The sequence below is a fragment of the Hyla sarda genome, chromosome 1 (genome assembly GCF_029499605.1).
Source record: "Hyla sarda isolate aHylSar1 chromosome 1, aHylSar1.hap1, whole genome shotgun sequence".
Lineage (NCBI taxonomy): Eukaryota > Metazoa > Chordata > Amphibia > Anura > Hylidae > Hyla > Hyla sarda.
Genome location: NC_079189.1, coordinates 5,585,428 through 5,606,183, shown reverse-complemented (window position 1 = coordinate 5,606,183; position 20,756 = coordinate 5,585,428). Strand labels below are relative to the sequence as shown.

Below are 20,756 nucleotides of genomic sequence, written 5' to 3'. Positions count from 1 at the left end.
CCCTCAGCCCTCCTCCAGACCCCTCAGTCTTCCTCCAGACCCCTCTGTCCTCCTCCAGACCCCTCTGTCCTCCTCCAGACCCCTCTGCCCTCCTCCAGACCCCTCTGTCCTCCTCCAGACTCCTCTGTGAGGCTCCCATACATGTTAGATGGTTAGTTGGTTGTACAACAATCGATTGGCTGACATATGTCTAATGTGTCGGGGTTGTTTCTCATTTCTACATAAATAATAAATAAATAAAATGTATAAAAGCAAAAGCATATGGCGGAGCGTGTATTAGATATTGGTGTCTGGAATATCATAGATTTGCAGGATCAGAAGTGATCGTCTTTATTGTGAAGGTGGATCACACGCGGTAATGATTACATGTTTGAGGCCATGTGGAGTTTCGGTCTTGGCGAGTGCTGTATGTGGGGACCATGAAGGTGAAGATGGGGTGAACGCCATACATCCGGGGGGGGGGGGGGGGGGGGGGGGGGGGGCAGGGACTTCTCCCAGGACATAGCTTGTGGGGGTGATGTTCTGTTGAGGAGGCACAATGTGTAGTCACAATGGTCTTCTCCAGTCTTCTATTGAACACATCCTGTACTTCTAACCTAAAGGGGCAAAAGGGAAAATTAAGTCTGAGGAGGAAAGGAACAGACGTAGGATGGATAATGGATCATATGTCTAAGCACAATACAGACTCCACCCCTGAGGACCTCCATATAGCCAGTCTCTTATCATCATATAGACTCGGTACCCAAACACAATAAAGACCCTGCCCCTGAGGATCTCCTACAGTCTGACTGTGATTACTGTATAGATCATATGTCAGATCACATTATAGACTCTGCCCCCAAGGACCTCATATAGGCAGTCTCTGATCACTGTATAGATCATATGTCTGATCACAATACAGACTCCACCCCTGAGGACCTCATATAGGCTGTCTCTGATCACTGTATAGATCATATGTCTGATCACAATACAGACTCCACCCCCGAGGACCTCATATAGGCAGTCTCTGATCACTGTATAGATCATATGTCTGATCACAATACAGACTCCACCCCTGAGGACCTCATATAGGCAGTCTCTGATTACTGTATAGATCATATGTCTGATCACAATACAGACTCCACCCCCGAGGACCTCATATAGGCAGTCTCTGATTACTGTATAGATCATGTCTGATCACACTACAGACTCCACCCCTGAGGACCTCATATAGGCAGTCACTGATTACTGTATAGATCATATCTCATCACAATACAGACTCCACCCCTGAGGACCTCATATAGCCAGTCTCTGATCATCATATAGACTCAGTACAGACCCTGCCCCTGAGGACCTACAGTCTGACTGTGATTACTGTATAGATCAAATGTCTGATCACTATACAGACTCCACCCCTGAGGACCTCATATAGCCAGGCTCTGATTACTGTATAGATCATATGTCTGATCACAATACAGACTGCACCCCGAGGACCTCATATAGGCAGTCTCTGATTACTGTATAGATCATATGTCTGATCACAATACAGACTCCACCCCCCGAGGACCTCATATAGCCAGTCTCTGATCACTGTATAGATCATATGTCTGATCACAGTACAGACTCCACCCCTGAGGACCTCATATAGCCATTCACTGATCACTGTATAGATCATATGTCTGATCACAATACAGACTCCACCCCTGAGGACCTCATATAAGCGGTCTCTGATTACTATATAGATCATATGTCAGATCACACTATAGACTCCACCCCTGAGGACCTCATATTGGCAGTCTCTGATTACTGTATAGATCATATGTCTGATCAAAATACAGACTCCACCCCTGAGGACCACATATAGGCTGTCTCTGATCACTGTATAGATCATATGTCTGATCACAATACAGACTCCACCCCTGAGGACCTCATATAGGCAGTCTCTGATTACTGTATAGATCATATGTCTCATCACAATACAGACTCCACCCCTGAGGACCTCATATAGGCTGTCTCTGATTACTATATAGATCATATGTCTGAGCACTATACAAACCTGGCCCCCTGAGGACATCATAAAGCCAATCTCTTATCATATAGACTCAGTAACCAAACACAATAAAGACCCTGCCCCTGAGGATCTCCTACAGTCTGACTGTGGTCACTGGTGACGTCTTCTCTAACCGGAGTTGTTTACTTTTCTTCACTATCTGGCCTAGACCGCCATGAAGATTTTTCCCATACAAGACTTCTTCACAGAACCAGCCAAACAAACATTTTAGGCTCCTTTCTGCAGTACAATATCCACCTACTTACAAACATTTCCCCATGTTTATTGTGACACACAATAATAGTACCCGCTTTGTTAGGCCCCCTCTGTGCCCTTCAATAAAGCTGTAGGCCCACAAACTGCCCCCATATATAGTTGTCGGCCACCATACTGTCCCTGTTTGGTGCTCCTCTGGTCTGGGGACCTATTGTTATGGCTCATAGCAGTAGGTCCCTGATCTGCAGGGTAAGTGGAGCAACAAAGCTGATGGTAGTTACTGCCCACAGCAGCCCAGTGCCCGCGCTTCCTCTTTGCTGTCCTCCTGCTCCGCTCCTCGATGCAGTGACATCAGCCGACCATTTCTTTCAAAGTGGTCCAGACCAGTAACCAGTGGCTGTGGCTGCCATTACTGATTTTTTTTTTTCAAGTACCCCCTTGAGAACTGCTAAGTACCCCTGGGGGTACTTGTACCCCAGGTTGAGAACCACTGGTCTAGACCATATGTCTGATCACAATACAGACCCCGCCCCTGAGGACCTCATATAGCTAGTGTCTAATCACTATTACATGTCTGATTACAATACAGACTCAGCCACTGAGGACCTCATATAGCCAGTGTCTGATCACTTTATAGATTACATATCTGATCACAATACAGACCCTACCCCTGAGGACCGCATATAGCTAGTGTCTGATCACTATATAGATGATATGTCTGATTACAATACAGATCCCGCCCCTGAGGACCGCATATAGCCAGTGTCTTATCACTATATAGATGATATGTCTGATTCAATACAGATCCCGCCCCTGAGGACCTCATATAGCCAGTCTCTGATCACTGTATAGATGTGGTGTCACATTATAAGATCACGGCTGTTCTATTCATAGGCAGAAAGTTCAAAAGGAGGTAAGTGATCAGATTAAAATATGAAGACTGTGTGTGTACAATGTTTAGGGCTGTACTCACATGAAGGCAACGAGTCCGGTGGAGAATCTGTAAAAAGAAAATTAGGACGTGTGATGTCAAATGTTGAATTCTGATGTCACAAGTCATTATACTGAATTCGGCACAACCGGCACTACTGTGTCTGTGTACTCACCCCGTTACATGGAGGACTTGGAAGGATAAAGCTGGTTGTGGGGTGATCGGGAATAATGAGAACCATATCCGTCACTACATACATGCCTGGTCATCAACACCCACAACACCTCTGATGTATGACTCTACCCTTCAGTATGACCCTCACCTTCAGTATGACCCTCACCTTCGGTATGACCCTCACATTCGGTATGACCCGCACCTTCAATATGAACCTCACCTTCAGTATGACCCGCACCTTCAGTATGACCCTCACCTTCAATATGACCCTCACCTTCAGTATGACCCGCACCTTCAGTATGACCCTCACTTTCAGCATGACCCTCACCTGATGTTTGACCCTCACCTGATGTTTGACCCTCACCTTCGGTATGACCCTCACCTTCAGCATGACCCTCACCTGATGTTTGACTCTTGCAGCTCCTTTGTGGGAAACCAGACGTGACGCCAGGGTAATATTTTATTATCTCAGGCACTGGGACAGACATCACACTCTTCAGATAGCAGGTGTTCCTGTAGAAATACAAGAGGCCTGGATATTGTGAAAGGCCTCATAGACCTAAAGAAGTATCATCACCAAGAGTCAGCCATGGAGCTCCTCCGGTGTAAAGCACCTGGACTGTGTCTCCTTACCTCAGGGAGCTAGACATGTCCATGTCTATGTTCCTCCAGGATAGAGAAATAGATAGATAGACAGATAGATATGAGATAGATAGATATGAGATAGTTAGATAGATATGAGATAGATAGATAGGTAGATAGATAGATATACAGCAACAGAAGAATACAGCAGCACTCTGCTAGTACAAAGATATAGATAAAGCATGAGTATATAGATACAACATGAAAAGCTATACATGCTATGGTGCAATAAATGGAAATATAAAATTATGAAGTTATGAAATAGTGAGGTACTTAGCTTGCAATTTGGCGGCCAAATAGCTTGGACCGTCCCACCACGGTAAGGTGACCTCATTGGGACGGACCCTACACTATTGATATGCCTCTGCGTGATCAGTTCAGCAGGCATTGCAGGATGTGAAACATCCAAGACACCTTATATACACCTGATAGAGGTGGGTGGGGTGCAAGAGCCAACATGGAGGTAGCCACTCCCCCGTATGTGTAATACAACCAAAGGATAAGTTAGCCAGCACTATTGATTCCAAACTATTATATGGGCCTGGCTTACAGGTACTCGCTGCTGGGCTAAATATACAGCAACAGAAGAATACCGCAGCAGTGTGCCCAGCAGCTTGCACCTGTAAGCCAGGTCCATATAATAGTTTGGAATCAATAGTGCTGGCTAACTTATCCTTTGGTTGTATTACACATACGGGGGAGTGGCTACCTCCATGTTGGTTCTTGAACCCCACCCACCTCTATCAGGTGTATATAAGGTGTCTTGGATGTTTCAGATCCTGCAATACCTCCTGAACTGATCACGCAGAGGCATATACACAGTGTAGGGTCCGTCCCAATGAGGTCACCTTACCGTGGTGGGACGGTCCAAGCTATTTGGCCGCCAAATTGCAAGCTAAGTACCTCACTATTTCATAACTTCATAATTTTATATTTCCATCTATTGCACCATAGCTGTATAGCTTTTCACGTTGTATCTATATACTCATGTTTTATCTATATCTTTGTGCTAGCAGTGTGCTGCTGTATTCTTCTGTTGCTGTATATTTAGCCCAGCAGCGTGCACCTGTAAGCCATGTCCATATTATAGTTTGGAATCAATAGTGCTGGCTAACTTATCCTTTGGTTGTTTTACACATACAGGGGAGTGGCTATCTCCATGTTGGTTCTTGAACCCCACCCACCTCTATCAGGTGTATATAAGGTGTCTTGGATGTTTCAGATCCTGCAATACCTGCTGAACTGATCACGCAGAGGCATATACACAGTGTAGGGTCCGTCCCAATGAGGTCACCTTACCGTGGTGGGACGGTCCAAGCTATTTGGCCGCCAAATTGCAAGCTAAGTACCTCACTATTTCATAACTTCATAATTTTATATTTCCATTTATTGCACCATAGCTGTATAGCTTTTCATGTTGTATCTATATACTCATGTTTTATCTATATCTTTGTGCTAGCAGTGTGCTGCTGCATTCTTCTGTTGCAGTATATTTAGTTCAGCAGCCTGCACCTGTAAGCCAGGTCCGTATAATAGTTTGGAATCAATAGTGCTGGCTAACTTATCCTTTGGTTAGATAGATAGATAGATAGATAGATAGATAGATATTGTCTGGGGTTGGGTATCTAAGATTATATTACTTGCACTCACATCTGATCTGAAAGAAGCTCCATCTGGTTAAAGAAAGTGAAAAAGTTACACAATGGGTCCTGGGTGCAGATTTCCTGACATTCCATATAGGACAGTGTTTTCAGGCTGCGCTCCTCATATCCAGGGAAGTTCAGATCCTGATATTCCTGAGTCACACACTCTGTAAGAAATGACAGAAGTGTATAAAAGTGAGCGAATCGGAGGTACAACCTAAAATGAAAGCCCAATGTACCCTATGTGTAGCCCATGTCCCATTCTGCATGCATTCCAAGACCAATCCTCAATGTTTCCCATCCTAAATGTTTCCTAAGCCTAATCTCTAATGTATCCAATCCTAAATGTATCCACATCCGTATCCAATCCGTATCCAATCATCACATATTCCATACTGAATGTATCCCATGTCCTATTCCGAATTAATCTCACATTCCATCCAGTATGTATCCCATTTTACATCCTGACTGTATCCCATCCTGAATGTGACTCAGCCAATGGTTGCCGATGTTTCACTCACCTACATGGACACCGGTTAGAGGTTTGGTGAAGCCGGATACAGCATTGGGCAGGTGATAGACATTGCTGGGAATTCCTTGGTCACCGCTTTGCAGGAAGCAGTAAAACCTACAGAAAACGAAGAAGACATCTCATAGAATTGCATATTCTGTAAATCAAATGGGGGGAGGGGGCGCTCTTCCACATTAAACATTTATTTAATTTGAAGTCGATACAATATGAGGGAGGGTGTTAGAAGAGAGTCTTGGTCTCTTCTTAATCTAATTTTAAAGACAATCACGGAAATTACTAGTGTATATTCTGGGAGAACTGATTTTTGTTATGTGGATTTGCTATGGGATCAAATGTCTAACTCCCATATGGCAATGCCTATGTTTTGTTGTTCAAAGAGGAACATGTCTATACTGAGTATCATTTCCAATATAATTTTCCTATTTGGTGACGTTTTATTGATGACATCTTTTCCTTATCTAGTGACCCTAAATTGACGTCATAATTTCCTGACCTAGTGACATTTCATTGACATCATCTTTTCCTTATTTATTGAAGTTATATTGACGACATCTTTTTCTTATTTATTGAAGTTACATCGACAGCATCTTTTCCTTATTAAGTAATGTTACATTGTGGACATCTTTCCCTTATTTAGTGATCTTACATTAACAACATCTTTTTCTTATCTAGTGACGTTAAATTGACAACATCTTTCCCTTATTTAGTGAAGTTAGGCTGGGTTCACACTACGTTTTGTCCCATACGGGAGCGCATACGGCAGGGGGGAGCTAAAAGCTTTGCTTCGCGCTCCCGTATGTGACCGTATGCGCTCCCGTATGTCATTCATTTCAATGAGCCGACCGGAGTGAAACGTTCAGTCCGATCGGCTCATTTTTGCGCCATATGCGCTTTTACAACCGGACCTAAAACTGTGGTCAACCACGGTTTTAGGTCCGGTTGTAAAAGCGCATACGGCGCAAAAATGAGCCGACCGGACCGAACGTTTCACTCCGGTCGGCTCATTCAAATGAATGACATACGGGAGCGCATACGGTCACATACGGGAGCGCGAGCTTTTAGCTCCCCCCTGCCGTATGCGCTCCCGTATGGGACAAAACCCACCCTTACATGGACAACATATTTACCTTATTTAGTGACGTTACATTAACAACATCTTTTTCTTATCTAGTGACATTAAATTGTCAACATCTTTTCCTTATTTAGTGAAGTTACATGGACAACATATTTACCTTATTTAGTGACGTTACATTAACAACATCTTTTTCTTATCTAGTGACGTTAAATTGTCAACATCTTTTCCTTATTTAGTGAAGTTACATGGAAAACCTATTTACCTTATTTAGTGACGTTACATTGACAACATAGTTTTCTTATTTAGTGAAGTTACATTAACAAGATCTTTTCCTCATATAGTGAAGTCGCATTAACAAAAAATCTTTTCCTTATATAGTGAAGTTACATCAACAACATCTTTTCCTTATTTGGTGACGTTACATTGACGACATCTTTTCCTTATTTAGCGATGTTACATCTTTTTCTTATTTAGTGACGTTACATTGACAACATCTTTTCCTTATTTAGTGACGTTACATTGACGCCATGTTTTCTTTATTCAGTGACGTTACATTGAGGACATCTTTTCCTTATTTAGTGACGTTACATCGATATCTTTTCCTCATTTATTGATTTTACATTGACAACATATTTTCCTTATATAGTGACGTTACAATGAGGAAATCCTTTCCCTATTAAGTGATGTTACATTAACTAAATCTTCTTCTTATTTAGTGAAATTACATTGACAAGATCATCTACTGATGTAGTGACGTTACGTTGGTTACACATTTTCCTCATGTATTAACATTACATTGACGACATCTTTTCCGTATTTTGTGATGTTACATTGACGACAGCTTTTCCTGATTTAGTGACATTACATTGAGATGGCATGGAAATTCAAACCCTGGAGCTTTATTGTTACTCTGGCTAACGTGAGCCAAGGATCACAGTAAAGAAAGTCATAAAGCCAAGTAGTTTTCATATACGATGACTTTTATAGACAATGAAGGCAGTTGTGTACAGATTTATATTGTAAGCCCACTGACTTTATACGGCTTTCATCCCCATTCTATTACACAGCACTTCCACAATCACAGGCTGTAAGAGTTATTAGGACCGTGTCTTATTATTCAACCAGTAACGGGGATTTCCTGCTCTAGAAAACATTTTGGGGTTTCAGATTGGCAGTGATAGTTTACACTAACCTGCGCTCATCCAGGGTCCAGTCTATGCTCAGATGAGTAAAGTATTGGCATGGAGGTGTCTGGGTGCACAGACGCTGGCAGAAAGTGGCATCTGGAGCCAAGATATATCCGATCAGAGATCCGGAGAAAGTGATGTTCGGGAAGAGTAGAGTTGAGCAGTCCACATTACCTGTTAAGGAAGGGTGGGGGGGAGAGTTACAAAGAAGACAAGATGGTGGATACCAGGGGGACAGGTGGGGCCTTGTTACTTCATCCCAACATCTCTTACACTGATCCTTACATCATGTGTTATACTATGCTCACAGCCAAAGCTGAAGTTACATCATGTCTAATACCCCATTCACCTTCAGGGCTGCACCCATTATACTTCTGTTACTTCAAGTCTTTCACTTCAGTCAAATGCACAGCTCTGGATATGACTGGAGAATCAGGATCAGTAAAGGTTAAAGGGGTATTCCGGGCAAAAACATCTTATCCCCTATCGAAAGGATAGGGGATAAGATGTCTGATCGCTGGGGGCCCGCTGCTGGGACCCCCCGCGATCTCCCTGCAGCACCCAAATTCTATGACATGACATCACGCCACTCCCCCTCCATTCATGTCTATGGGAGGGGGGCGTGACGACCGTCACGCCCCCTCCCATAGACATGAATGGAGGGGACGTGACGTCAAGTCCCCAGTCCCGGAGGTTTCCGGATACCCCGCGATCAGACATCTTATCCCCTTATCCACACGCTATGAGGCGTGTGGGGGGGAGGGGGCTATAGGGAATGTAACTTAGGGGTAACCTGTGCAATGTATGGGAGTAACCTGCACCCCTAGGTCCTGGAAACGCTACCTTCGGCCTGTAGGCTGAATCCTGAGGTGGCATTGGTTGCAGGGAAGAACTCCTCCGGGGCCCCCAGGGGGCTGTCTCTCAGGCTGCACCTGTAGCTGTGGAGTAGGAGGGGTCTGGTTATACTGGGGGAATAATACACACTCACAGCTAATTGGTTACAGCAGAGGTCGCATGAGAAGGAGACTCTTTTATGGGGCCACCATCCCCGATCAGGGTTCACATTCTTACCCGTCTAGCTCAGGAGCCCAGTAAAATGTGAAGAATTTGCAGTCAGGATGTTCAGTGCAGAAGGACCTACAACTCCCAACATCCACAGCAGAGACATCATCTACAACAGAGCCAAAGAACTCCAACTCCGGGAACAAGAGAGACGAGCAGTCCGGTGATCCTGTGGTGAGGGATGGACATGCAACATAACGTCTGACCACATCTGACCATGTATGATTACATCGAAACATGTATGTCCTCGTCTAGCCATGAATGGCCACATCAAACTATGTATGACATGTCCCGCCATGTGTGACCATCTCTGACCAGGTATGGCCACATCTAACCATGTTTGACCACACCTGACTATGTATGACCACATCTGACTATGTATGACCACGTTTGACCACACCTGACTATGTATGACCATGTTTGACCACATATGACCACGTTTGACCACACCTGACTATGTATGACCACGTTTGACCACACCTGACTATGTATGACCATGTTTGACCACATATGACCACGTTTGACCACACCTGACAATGTATGACCACGTTTGACCACATCTGACTATGTATGACCACGTTTGACCACATCTGACTATGTATGACCACGTTTGACCACACCTGACTATGTATGACCACGTTTGACCACACCCGACTATGTATGACCACGTTTGACCACATATGACCACGTTTGACCACACCTGACTATGTATGACCACGTTTGACCACATCTGACTATGTATGACCACGTTTGACCACACCTGACTATGTATGACCACGTTTGACCACACCTGACTATGTATGACCACGTTTGACCACACCTGACTATGTATGACCACGTTTGACCACACCTGACTATGTATGACCACGTTTGACCACACCTGACCACAATAGTGCTGCAAAGTTTAATCAACTTTATTGATGAAAATCGATAAAGGGAATCGCGAATTTCCATTATCAAATAATCGGTAGTTAGGGGGCGTGACCTTGGGGGTTATGGGTCCGGGCCTATAAACACGAAAAACCTAACTATAGTTACTACTTTCCCTGCCCCTACATGTTCCCCTTCGCCTCCCCTTGTTCTCCAATGCAGTCCAGACCCGGCGCCACCTTCTGGTCCTACGGTCCTGACATCACGGGAGCCCAATCGGTCTGGCCAGAAGTGCAGTCCTCCATCTTCCCTGCGACACCATCACTAAGGTCTGTGTACTGCTCCTTCTCCTCTGCAGCGAGGCTGCGGCTCATAGGTTAACCCTTCAGGGGCTGTCCCCTCTCTCCCTGTTAACCCTTCAGGTGCTCTCCTTTCCCTTCCCTGTTAACCCTTCAGGTGCTGTCCCCCTCTCTCTGTTAACCCTTCAGGTGCTCTCCTCTCCCTTTCCTGTTAACCCTTCAGGTGCTGTCCCCTCTCTTCCTGTTAACCCTTCAGGTGCTCTACTCTCCCTTCCCTGTTAACCCTTCAGGTGCTGTCCCCTTTCTCCCTGTTAACTCTTCAGGTGCTCTCTTCTCCCTTCCCTGTTAACCCTTCAGGTGCTGTCCCCTCTCTCCCTGTTAACCCTTCATGTGCTGTCCCCGCTCTCCCTGTTAACCCTTCAGGTGCTGTCCCCTCTCTATTTCCCCCCTGTTTACCGTAATCCCGCGTTGTTGTTTTTTTTTTTAAATCAAATTAATCAATTAACAATCGGCCAACTAATGGATTTTTAAAATAATTGTTAGTTGTAGCCCTAGACCACATCTAACAATGTCTGACCACATCTGATCATGTACGATCTTTTGGGGCCTCTCCCATCCCATCCTATATCCCATTTGTCCACAACCTTTACAGTGCCCCCATCTTGTCCCTCAGGACTGCACTTCTTTGTGTAAGAGATACAGGGGGCGCTCATGTATTATCACCGTCATCATCTTCACCCACTTTTCTGGACAGTGTTGTATTGCAGGGAGAATCCAGAAATGGCCATCTCCAGATGTGACACTGAGGTGGGGATGTTTCCTGCAGCGAATCTCAGAGAACAAATACTCCTAGAAGACAAATAAAGGATGAGCATCGCACGGGACACTACTATGTACGTCTACTGAACCTGCCAGATGGCCCTGACACCCGCCTGTAAGACACTCACATGCCACTGGCTGTATTGGTATCTCCAGGAAGCACTGTGAAGAACTGGCAGAGGTCGTGGCTGGTGCAGAGATGTTGGCACTCCTCCACGGTGTCCACCTCAGTGTCCAGCACTGTAATGCCAGAGTACTCAGAGTCAGGCAGGAGCAGGTCAGCACAGCCGAGGAAGCCTGCAAGGGATGGGGTAGGGAGAGTCAGATAAAATAACTGTGAGTCACACATAATGGGAGGGGTCACCTGTATTATATAAGGGGGAGGTCACACATAATGGGAGGGGGTCACCTGTATTATATAAGGGGGAGGTCACACATAATGGGAGGGGTCACCTGTATTATATAAGGGGGAGGTCACACATAATGGGAGGGGGTCACCTGTATTATATAAGGGGAGGTCACACATAATGGGAGGGGGGTCACCTGTATTATATAAAGGGGGGGGTCACACATAATGGGAGGGGGTCACCTGTATTATATAAGGGGGAGGTCACACATAATGGGAAGGGGTCACCTGTATTATATAAGGGGGAGGTCACACATAATGGGAGGGGGTCACATGTATTATATAAGGGGAGGTCACACATAATGGGAGGGGGGTCACATGTATTATATAAGGGGGAGGTCACACATAATGGGAGGGGGTCACCTGTATTATATAAGGGGGAGGTCACACATAATGGGAGGGGGTCACCTGTATTATATAAGGGGGAGGTCACACATAATGGGAGGGGTCACCTGTATTATATAAGGGGGAGGTCACACATAATGGGAGGGGGTCACCTGTTTTATATAAAGGGGGGGGTCACACATAATGGGAGGGGGGTCACCTGTATTATATAAGGGGGAGGTCACACATAATGGGAAGGGGTCACCTGTATTATATAAGGGGGAGGTCACACATAATGGGAGGGGGTCACATGTATTATATAAGGGGAGGTCACACATAATGGGAGGGGGTCACATGTATTATATAAGGGGGAGGTCACACATAATGGGAGGGGGTCACCTGTAATTATATAAGGGGAGGTCACACATAATGGGAGGGGGTCACCTGTATTATATAAGGGGGAGGTCACACATAATGGGAGGGGGTCACCTGTATTATATAAGGGGAGGTCACACATAATGGGAGGGGGTCACCTGTATTATATAAGGGGGAGGTCACACATAATGGGAGGGGGTCACCTGTATTATATAAGGGGAGGTCACACATAATGGGAGGGGGGTCACATGTATTATATAAGGGGAGGTCACACATAATGGGAGGGGGTCACATGTATTATATAAGGGGGAGGTCACACATAATGGGAGGGGGTCACCTGTATTATATAAGGGGAGGTCACACATAATGGGAGGGGGGTCACATGTATTATATAAGGGGGAGGTCACACATAATGGGAGGGGGTCACCTGTATTATATAAGGGGAGGTCACACATAATGGGAGGGGGTCACATGTATTATATAAGGGGAGGTCACACATAATGGGAAGGGGTCACCTGTATTATATAAGGGGGAGGTCACACATAATGGGAGGGGGTCACATGTATTATATAAGGGGGAGGTCACACATAATGGGAGGGGGTCACCTGTATTATATAAGGGGGAGGTCACACATAATGGGAGGGGGTCACCTGTATTATATAAGGGGGAGGTCACACATAATGGGAGGGGGGTCACCTGTATTATATAAGGGGGAGGTCACACATAATGGGAGGGGGTCACCTGTATTATATAAGGGGAGGTCACACATAATGGGAGGGGTCACCTGTATTATATAAGGGGAGGTCACACATAATGGGAGGGGGTCACCTGTATTATATAAGGGGGGGGAGGTCACACATAATGGGAGGGGGTCACCTGTATTATATAAGGGGGAGGTCACACATAATGGGAGGGGGTCACCTGTATTATATAAGGGGAGGTCACACATAATGGGAGGGGGTCACCTGTATTATATAAGGGGGAGGTCACACATAATGGGAGGGGGTCACCTGTATTATATAAGGGGGAGGTCACACATAATGGGAGGGGGTCACCTGTATTATATAAGGGGAGGTCACACATAATGGGAGGGGGTCACCTGTATTATATAAGGGGAGGTCACACATAATGGGAGGGGGTCACCTGTATTATATAAGGGGAGGTCACACATAATGGGAGGGGGTCACCTGTATTATATAAGGGGAGGTCACACATAATGGGAGGGGGTCACCTGTATTATATAAGGGGGAGGTCACACATAATGGGAGGGGGTCACCTGTATTATATAAGGGGGAGGTCACACATAATGGGAGGGGGGTCACCTGTATTATATAAGGGGAGGTCACACATAATGGGAGGGGGTCACCTGTATTATATAAGGGGGAGGTCACACATAATGGGAGGGGGTCACCTGTATTATATAAGGGGAGGTCACACATAATGGGAGGGGGTCACCTGTATTATATAAGGGGAGGTCACACATAATGGGAGGGGGTCACCTGTATTATATAAGGGGGAGGTCACACATAATGGGAGGGGGTCACCTGTATTATATAAGGGGGAGGTCACACATAATGGGAGGGGGTCACCTGTATTATATAAGGGGGAGGTCACACATAATGGGAGGGGGTCACCTGTATTATATAAGGGGGAGGTCACACATAATGGGAGGGGGTCACCTGTATTATATAAGGGGGAGGTCACACATAATGGGAGGGGGTCACCTGTATTATATAAGGGGGAGGTCACACATAATGGGAGGGGGTCACCTGTATTATATAAGGGGGAGGTCACACATAATGGGAGGGGGTCACCTGTATTATATAAGGGGAGGTCACACATAATGGGAGGGGGTCACCTGTATTATATAAGGGGGAGGTCACACATAATGGGAGGGGGTCACCTGTATTATATAAGGGGGAGGTCACACATAATGGGAGGGGGTCACCTGTATTATATAAGGGGAGGTCACACATAATGGGAGGGGGTCACCTGTATTATATAAGGGGAGGTCACACATAATGGGAGGGGGTCACCTGTATTATATAAGGGGGAGGTCACACATAATGGGAGGGGGTCACCTGTATTATATAAGGGGGAGGTCACACATAATGGGAGGGGGTCACCTGTATTATATAAGGGGAGGTCACACATAATGGGAGGGGGTCACCTGTATTATATAAGGGGAGGTCACACATAATGGGAGGGGGTCACCTGTATTATATAAGGGGGAGGTCACACATAATGGGAGGGGGTCACCTGTATTATATAAGGGGGAGGTCACACATAATGGGAGGGGGTCACCTGTATTATATAAGGGGAGGTCACACATAATGGGAGGGGGTCACCTGTATTATATAAGGGGGAGGTCACACATAATGGGAGGGGGTCACCTGTATTATATAAGGGGAGGTCACACATAATGGGAGGGGGTCACCTGTATTATATAAGGGGGAGGTCACACATAATGGGAGGGGGTCACCTGTATTATATAAGGGGGAGGTCACACATAATGGGAGGGGGTCACCTGTATTATATAAGGGGGAGGTCACACATAATGGGAGGGGGTCACCTGTATTATATAAGGGGGAGGTCACACATAATGGGAGGGGGTCACCTGTATTATATAAGGGGGAGGTCACACATAATGGGAGGGGGTCACCTGTATTATATAAGGGGAGGTCACACATAATGGGAGGGGGTCACCTGTATTATATAAGGGGAGGTCACACATAATGGGAGGGGGTCACCTGTATTATATAAGGGGGAGGTCACACATAATGGGAGGGGGTCACCTGTATTATATAAGGGGGAGGTCACACATAATGGGAGGGGGTCACCTGTATTATATAAGGGGGAGGTCACACATAATGGGAGGGGGTCACCTGTATTATATAAGGGGAGGTCACACATAATGGGAGGGGGTCACCTGTATTATATAAGGGGAGGTCACACATAATGGGAGGGGGTCACCTGTATTATATAAGGGGGAGGTCACACATAATGGGAGGGGGTCACCTGTATTATATAAGGGGGAGGTCACACATAATGGGAGGGGGTCACCTGTATTATATAAGGGGGAGGTCACACATAATGGGAGGGGGTCACCTGTATTATATAAGGGGGAGGTCACACATAATGGGAGGGGGTCACCTGTATTATATAAGGGGGAGGTCACACATAATGGGAGGGGGTCACCTGTATTATATAAGGGGGAGGTCACACATAATGGGAGGGGGTCACCTGTATTATATAAGGGGAGGTCACACATAATGGGAGGGGGTCACCTGTATTATATAAGGGGGAGGTCACACATAATGGGAGGGGGTCACCTGTATTATATAAGGGGAGGTCACACATAATGGGAGGGGGTCACCTGTATTATATAAGGGGAGGTCACACATAATGGGAGGGGGTCACCTGTATTATATAAGGGGGAGGTCACACATAATGGGAGGGGGTCACCTGTATTATATAAGGGGAGGTCACACATAATGGGAGGGGGTCACCTGTATTATATAAGGGGAGGTCACACATAATGGGAGGGGGTCACCTGTATTATATAAGGGGAGGTCACACATAATGGGAGGGGGTCACCTGTATTATATAAGGGGAGGTCACACATAATGGGAGGGGGTCACCTGTATTATATAAGGGGGAGGTCACACATAATGGGAGGGGGTCACCTGTATTATATAAGGGGGAGGTCACACATAATGGGAGGGGGTCACCTGTATTATATAAGGGGAGGTCACACATAATGGGAGGGGGTCACCTGTATTATATAAGGGGAGGTCACACATAATGGGAGGGGGTCACCTGTATTATATAAGGGGGAGGTCACACATAATGGGAGGGGGTCACCTGTATTATATAAGGGGAGGTCACACATAATGGGAGGGGGTCACCTGTATTATATAAGGGGAGGTCACACATAATGGGAGGGGGTCACCTGTATTATATAAGGGGGAGGTCACACATAATGGGAGGGGGTCACCTGTATTATATAAGGGGAGGTCACACATAATGGGAGGGGGTCACCTGTATTATATAAGGGGGAGGTCACACATAATGGGAGGGGGTCACCTGTATTATATAAGGGGGAGGTCACACATAATGGGAGGGGGTCACCTGTATTATATAAGGGGAGGTCACACATAATGGGAGGGGGTCACCTGTATTATATAAGGGGAGGTCACACATAATGGGAGGGGGTCACCTGTATTATATAAGGGGGAGGTCACACATAATGGGAGGGGGTCACCTGTATTATATAAGGGGGAGGTCACACATAATGGGAGGGGGTCACCTGTATTATATAAGGGGAGGTCACACATAATGGGAGGGGGTCACCTGTATTATATAAGGGGAGGTCACACATAATGGGAGGGGGTCACCTGTATTATATAAGGGGAGGTCACACATAATGGGAGGGGGTCACCTGTATTATATAAGGGGAGGTCACACATAATGGGAGGGGGTCACCTGTATTATATAAGGGGAGGTCACACATAATGGGAGGGGGTCACCTGTATTATATAAGGGGAGGTCACACATAATGGGAGGGGGTCACCTGTATTATATAAGGGGGAGGTCACACATAATGGGAGGGGGTCACCTGTATTATATAAGGGGAGGTCACACATAATGGGAGGGGGTCACCTGTATTATATAAGGGGGAGGTCACACATAATGGGAGGGGTCACCTGTATTATATAAGGGGAGGTCACACATAATGGGAGGGGGTCACCTGTATTATATAAGGGGGAGGTCACACATAATGGGAGGGGGTCACCTGTATTATATAAGGGGAGGTCACACATAATGGGAGGGGGTCACCTGTATTATATAAGGGGGAGGTCACACATAATGGGAGGGGGTCACCTGTATTATATAAGGGGGAGGTCACACATAATGGGAGGGGGTCACCTGTATTATATAAGGGGGAGGTCACACATAATGGGAGGGGGTCACCTGTATTATATAAGGGGGAGGTCACACATAATGGGAGGGGGTCACCTGTATTATATAAGGGGAGGTCACACATAATGGGAGGGGGTCACCTGTATTATATAAGGGGGAGGTCACACATAATGGGAGGGGGTCACCTGTATTATATAAGGGGAGGGTCACACATAATGGGAGGGGGTCACCTGTATTATATAAGGGGAGGTCACACATAATGGGAGGGGGTCACCTGTATTATATAAGGGGAGGTCACACATAATGGGAGGGGGTCACCTGTATTATATAAGGGGGAGGTCACACATAATGGGAGGGGGTCACCTGTATTATATAAGGGGAGGTCACACATAATGGGAGGGGTCACCTGTATTATATAAGGGGGAGGTCACACATAATGGGAGGGGGTCACCTGTATTATATAAGGGGGAGGTCACACATAATGGGAGGGGGTCACCTGTATTATATAAGGGGAGGTCACACATAATGGGAGGGGGTCACCTGTATTATATAAGGGGAGGTCACACATAATGGGAGGGGGTCACCTGTATTATATAAGGGGAGGTCACACATAATGGGAGGGGGTCACCTGTATTATATAAGGGGAGGTCACACATAATGGGAGGGGGTCACCTGTATTATATAAGGGGGAGGTCACACATAATGGGAGGGGGTCACCTGTATTATATAAGGGGGAGGTCACACATAATGGGAGGGGGTCACCTGTATTATATAAGGGGGAGGTCACACATAATGGGAGGGGGTCACCTGTATTATATAAGGGGAGGTCACACATAATGGGAGGGGGTCACCTGTATTATATAAGGGGAGGTCACACATAATGGGAGGGGGTCACCTGTATTATATAAGGGGGAGGTCACACATAATGGGAGGGGGTCACCTGTATTATATAAGGGGGAGGTCACACATAATGGGAGGGGGTCACCTGTATTATATAAGGGGAGGTCACACATAATGGGAGGGGGTCACCTGTATTATATAAGGGGGAGGTCACACATAATGGGAGGGGGTCACCTGTATTATATAAGGGGAGGTCACACATAATGGAGGGGGGTCACCTGTATTATATAAGGGGAGGTCACACATAATGGGAGGGGGTCACCTGTATTATATAAGGGGAGGTCACACATAATGGGAGGGGGTCACCTGTATTATATAAGGGGAGGTCACACATAATGGGAGGGGGTCACCTGTATTATATAAGGGGAGGTCACACATAATGGGAGGGGGTCACCTGTATTATATAAGGGGGAGGTCACACATAATGGGAGGGGGTCACCTGTATTATATAAGGGGAGGTCACACATAATGGGAGGGGGTCACCTGTATTATATAAGGGGGAGGTCACACATAATGGGAGGGGGTCACCTGTATTATATAAGGGGGAGGTCACACATAATGGGAGGGGGTCACCTGTATTATATAAGGGGAGGTCACACATAATGGGAGGGGTCACCTGTATTATATAAGGGGAGGTCACACATAATGGGAGGGGGTCACCTGTATTATATAAGGGGAGGTCACACATAATGGGAGGGGGTCACCTGTATTATATAAGGGGAGGTCACACATAATGGGAGGGGGTCACCTGTATTATATAAGGGGAGGTCACACATAATGGGAGGGGGTCACCTGTATTATATAAGGGGAGGTCACACATAATGGGAGGGGGTCACCTGTATTATATAAGGGGAGGTCACACATAATGGGAGGGGGTCACCTGTATTATATAAGGGGAGGTCACACATAATGGGAGGGGTCACCTGTATTATATAAGGGGGAGGTCACACATAATGGGAGGGGGTCACCTGTATTATATAAGGGGAGGTCACACATAATGGGAGGGGGTCACCTGTATTATATAAGGGGAGGTCACACATAATGGGAGGGGGTCACCTGTATTATATAAGGGGAGGTCACACATAATGGGAGGGGGTCACCTGTATTATATAAGGGAGGTCACACATAATGGGAGGGGGTCACCTGTATTATATAAGGGGAGGTCACACATAATGGGAGGGGGTCACCTGTATTATATAAGGGGAGGTCACACATAATGGGAGGGGGTCACCTGTATTATATAAGGGGAGGTCACACATAATGGGAGGGGGTCACCTGTATTATATAAGGGGAGGTCACACATAATGGGAGGGGGTCACCTGTATTATATAAGGGGGAGGTCACACATAATGGGAGGGGGTCACCTGTATTATATAAGGGGGAGGTCACACATAATGGGAGGGGGTCACCTGTATTATATAAGGGGAGGTCACACATAATGGGAGGGGGTCACCTGTATTATATAAGGGGAGGTCACACATAATGGGAGGGGGTCACCTGTATTATATAAGGGGAGGTCACACATAATGGGAGGGGGTCACCTGTATTATATAAGGGGAGGTCACACATAATGGGAGGGGGTCACCTGTATTATATAAGGGGGAGGTCACACATAATGGGAGGGGGTCACCTGTATTATATAAGGGGAGGTCACACATAATGGGAGGGGGTCACCTGTATTATATAAGGGGGAGGTCACACATAATGGGAGGGGGTCACCTGTATTATATAAGGGGGAGGTCACACATAATGGGAGGGGTCACCTGTATATATAAGGGGAGGTCACACATAATGGAGGGGTCACCTGTATTATATAAGGGGAGGTCACACATAATGGGAGGGGTCACCTGTATTATATAAGGGGAGGTCACACATAATGGGAGGGGGTCACCTGTATTATATAAGGGGGAGGTCACACATAATGGGAGGGGGTCACCTGTATTATATAAGGGGGAGGTCACACATAATGGGAGGGGGTCACCTGTATTATATAAGGGGAGGTCACACATAATGGGAGGGGTCACCTGTATTATATAAGGGGGAGGTCACACATAATGGGAGGGGGTCACCTGGTATTATATAAGGGGAGGTCACACATAATGGGAGGGGGTCACCTGTATTATATAAGGGGAGGTCACACATAATGGGAGGGGGTCACCTGTATTATATAAGGGGAGGTCACACATAATGGGAGGGGGTCACCTGTATTATATAAGGGGAGGTCACACATAATGGGAGGGGGTCACCTGTATTATATAAGGGGGAGGTCACACATAATGGGAGGGGTCACCTGTATTATATAAGGGGAGGTCACACATAATGGGAGGGGGTCACCTGTATTATATAAGG

General features: G+C 46.3%; 1 protein-coding gene across 2 annotated transcripts in view; it reads right to left on the bottom strand.

The window, feature by feature from the left end:
- Positions 1–475: 475 nt before the first annotated feature.
- The window catches only part of LOC130291206 (plasma kallikrein-like), a 79,846-nt gene continuing 59,565 nt past the window's right edge, over positions 476–20,756 (bottom strand). For both annotated transcript variants that reach the window (XM_056539777.1, XM_056539849.1), the window contains exons 10-19: positions 11,608–11,776; positions 11,403–11,509; positions 9,501–9,660; positions 9,273–9,367; positions 8,435–8,603; positions 6,157–6,263; positions 5,643–5,802; positions 3,751–3,863; positions 3,219–3,245; positions 476–596 (exon numbers count right to left, since the gene is read on the bottom strand). In XM_056539777.1, the coding sequence (XP_056395752.1) occupies positions 592–596; positions 3,219–3,245; positions 3,751–3,863; positions 5,643–5,802; positions 6,157–6,263; positions 8,435–8,603; positions 9,273–9,367; positions 9,501–9,660; positions 11,403–11,509; positions 11,608–11,776 (1,112 nt within the window). In that variant the 3' untranslated portion in view covers positions 476–591. The remainder of the gene's footprint in view (positions 597–3,218; positions 3,246–3,750; positions 3,864–5,642; positions 5,803–6,156; positions 6,264–8,434; positions 8,604–9,272; positions 9,368–9,500; positions 9,661–11,402; positions 11,510–11,607; positions 11,777–20,756) is intronic.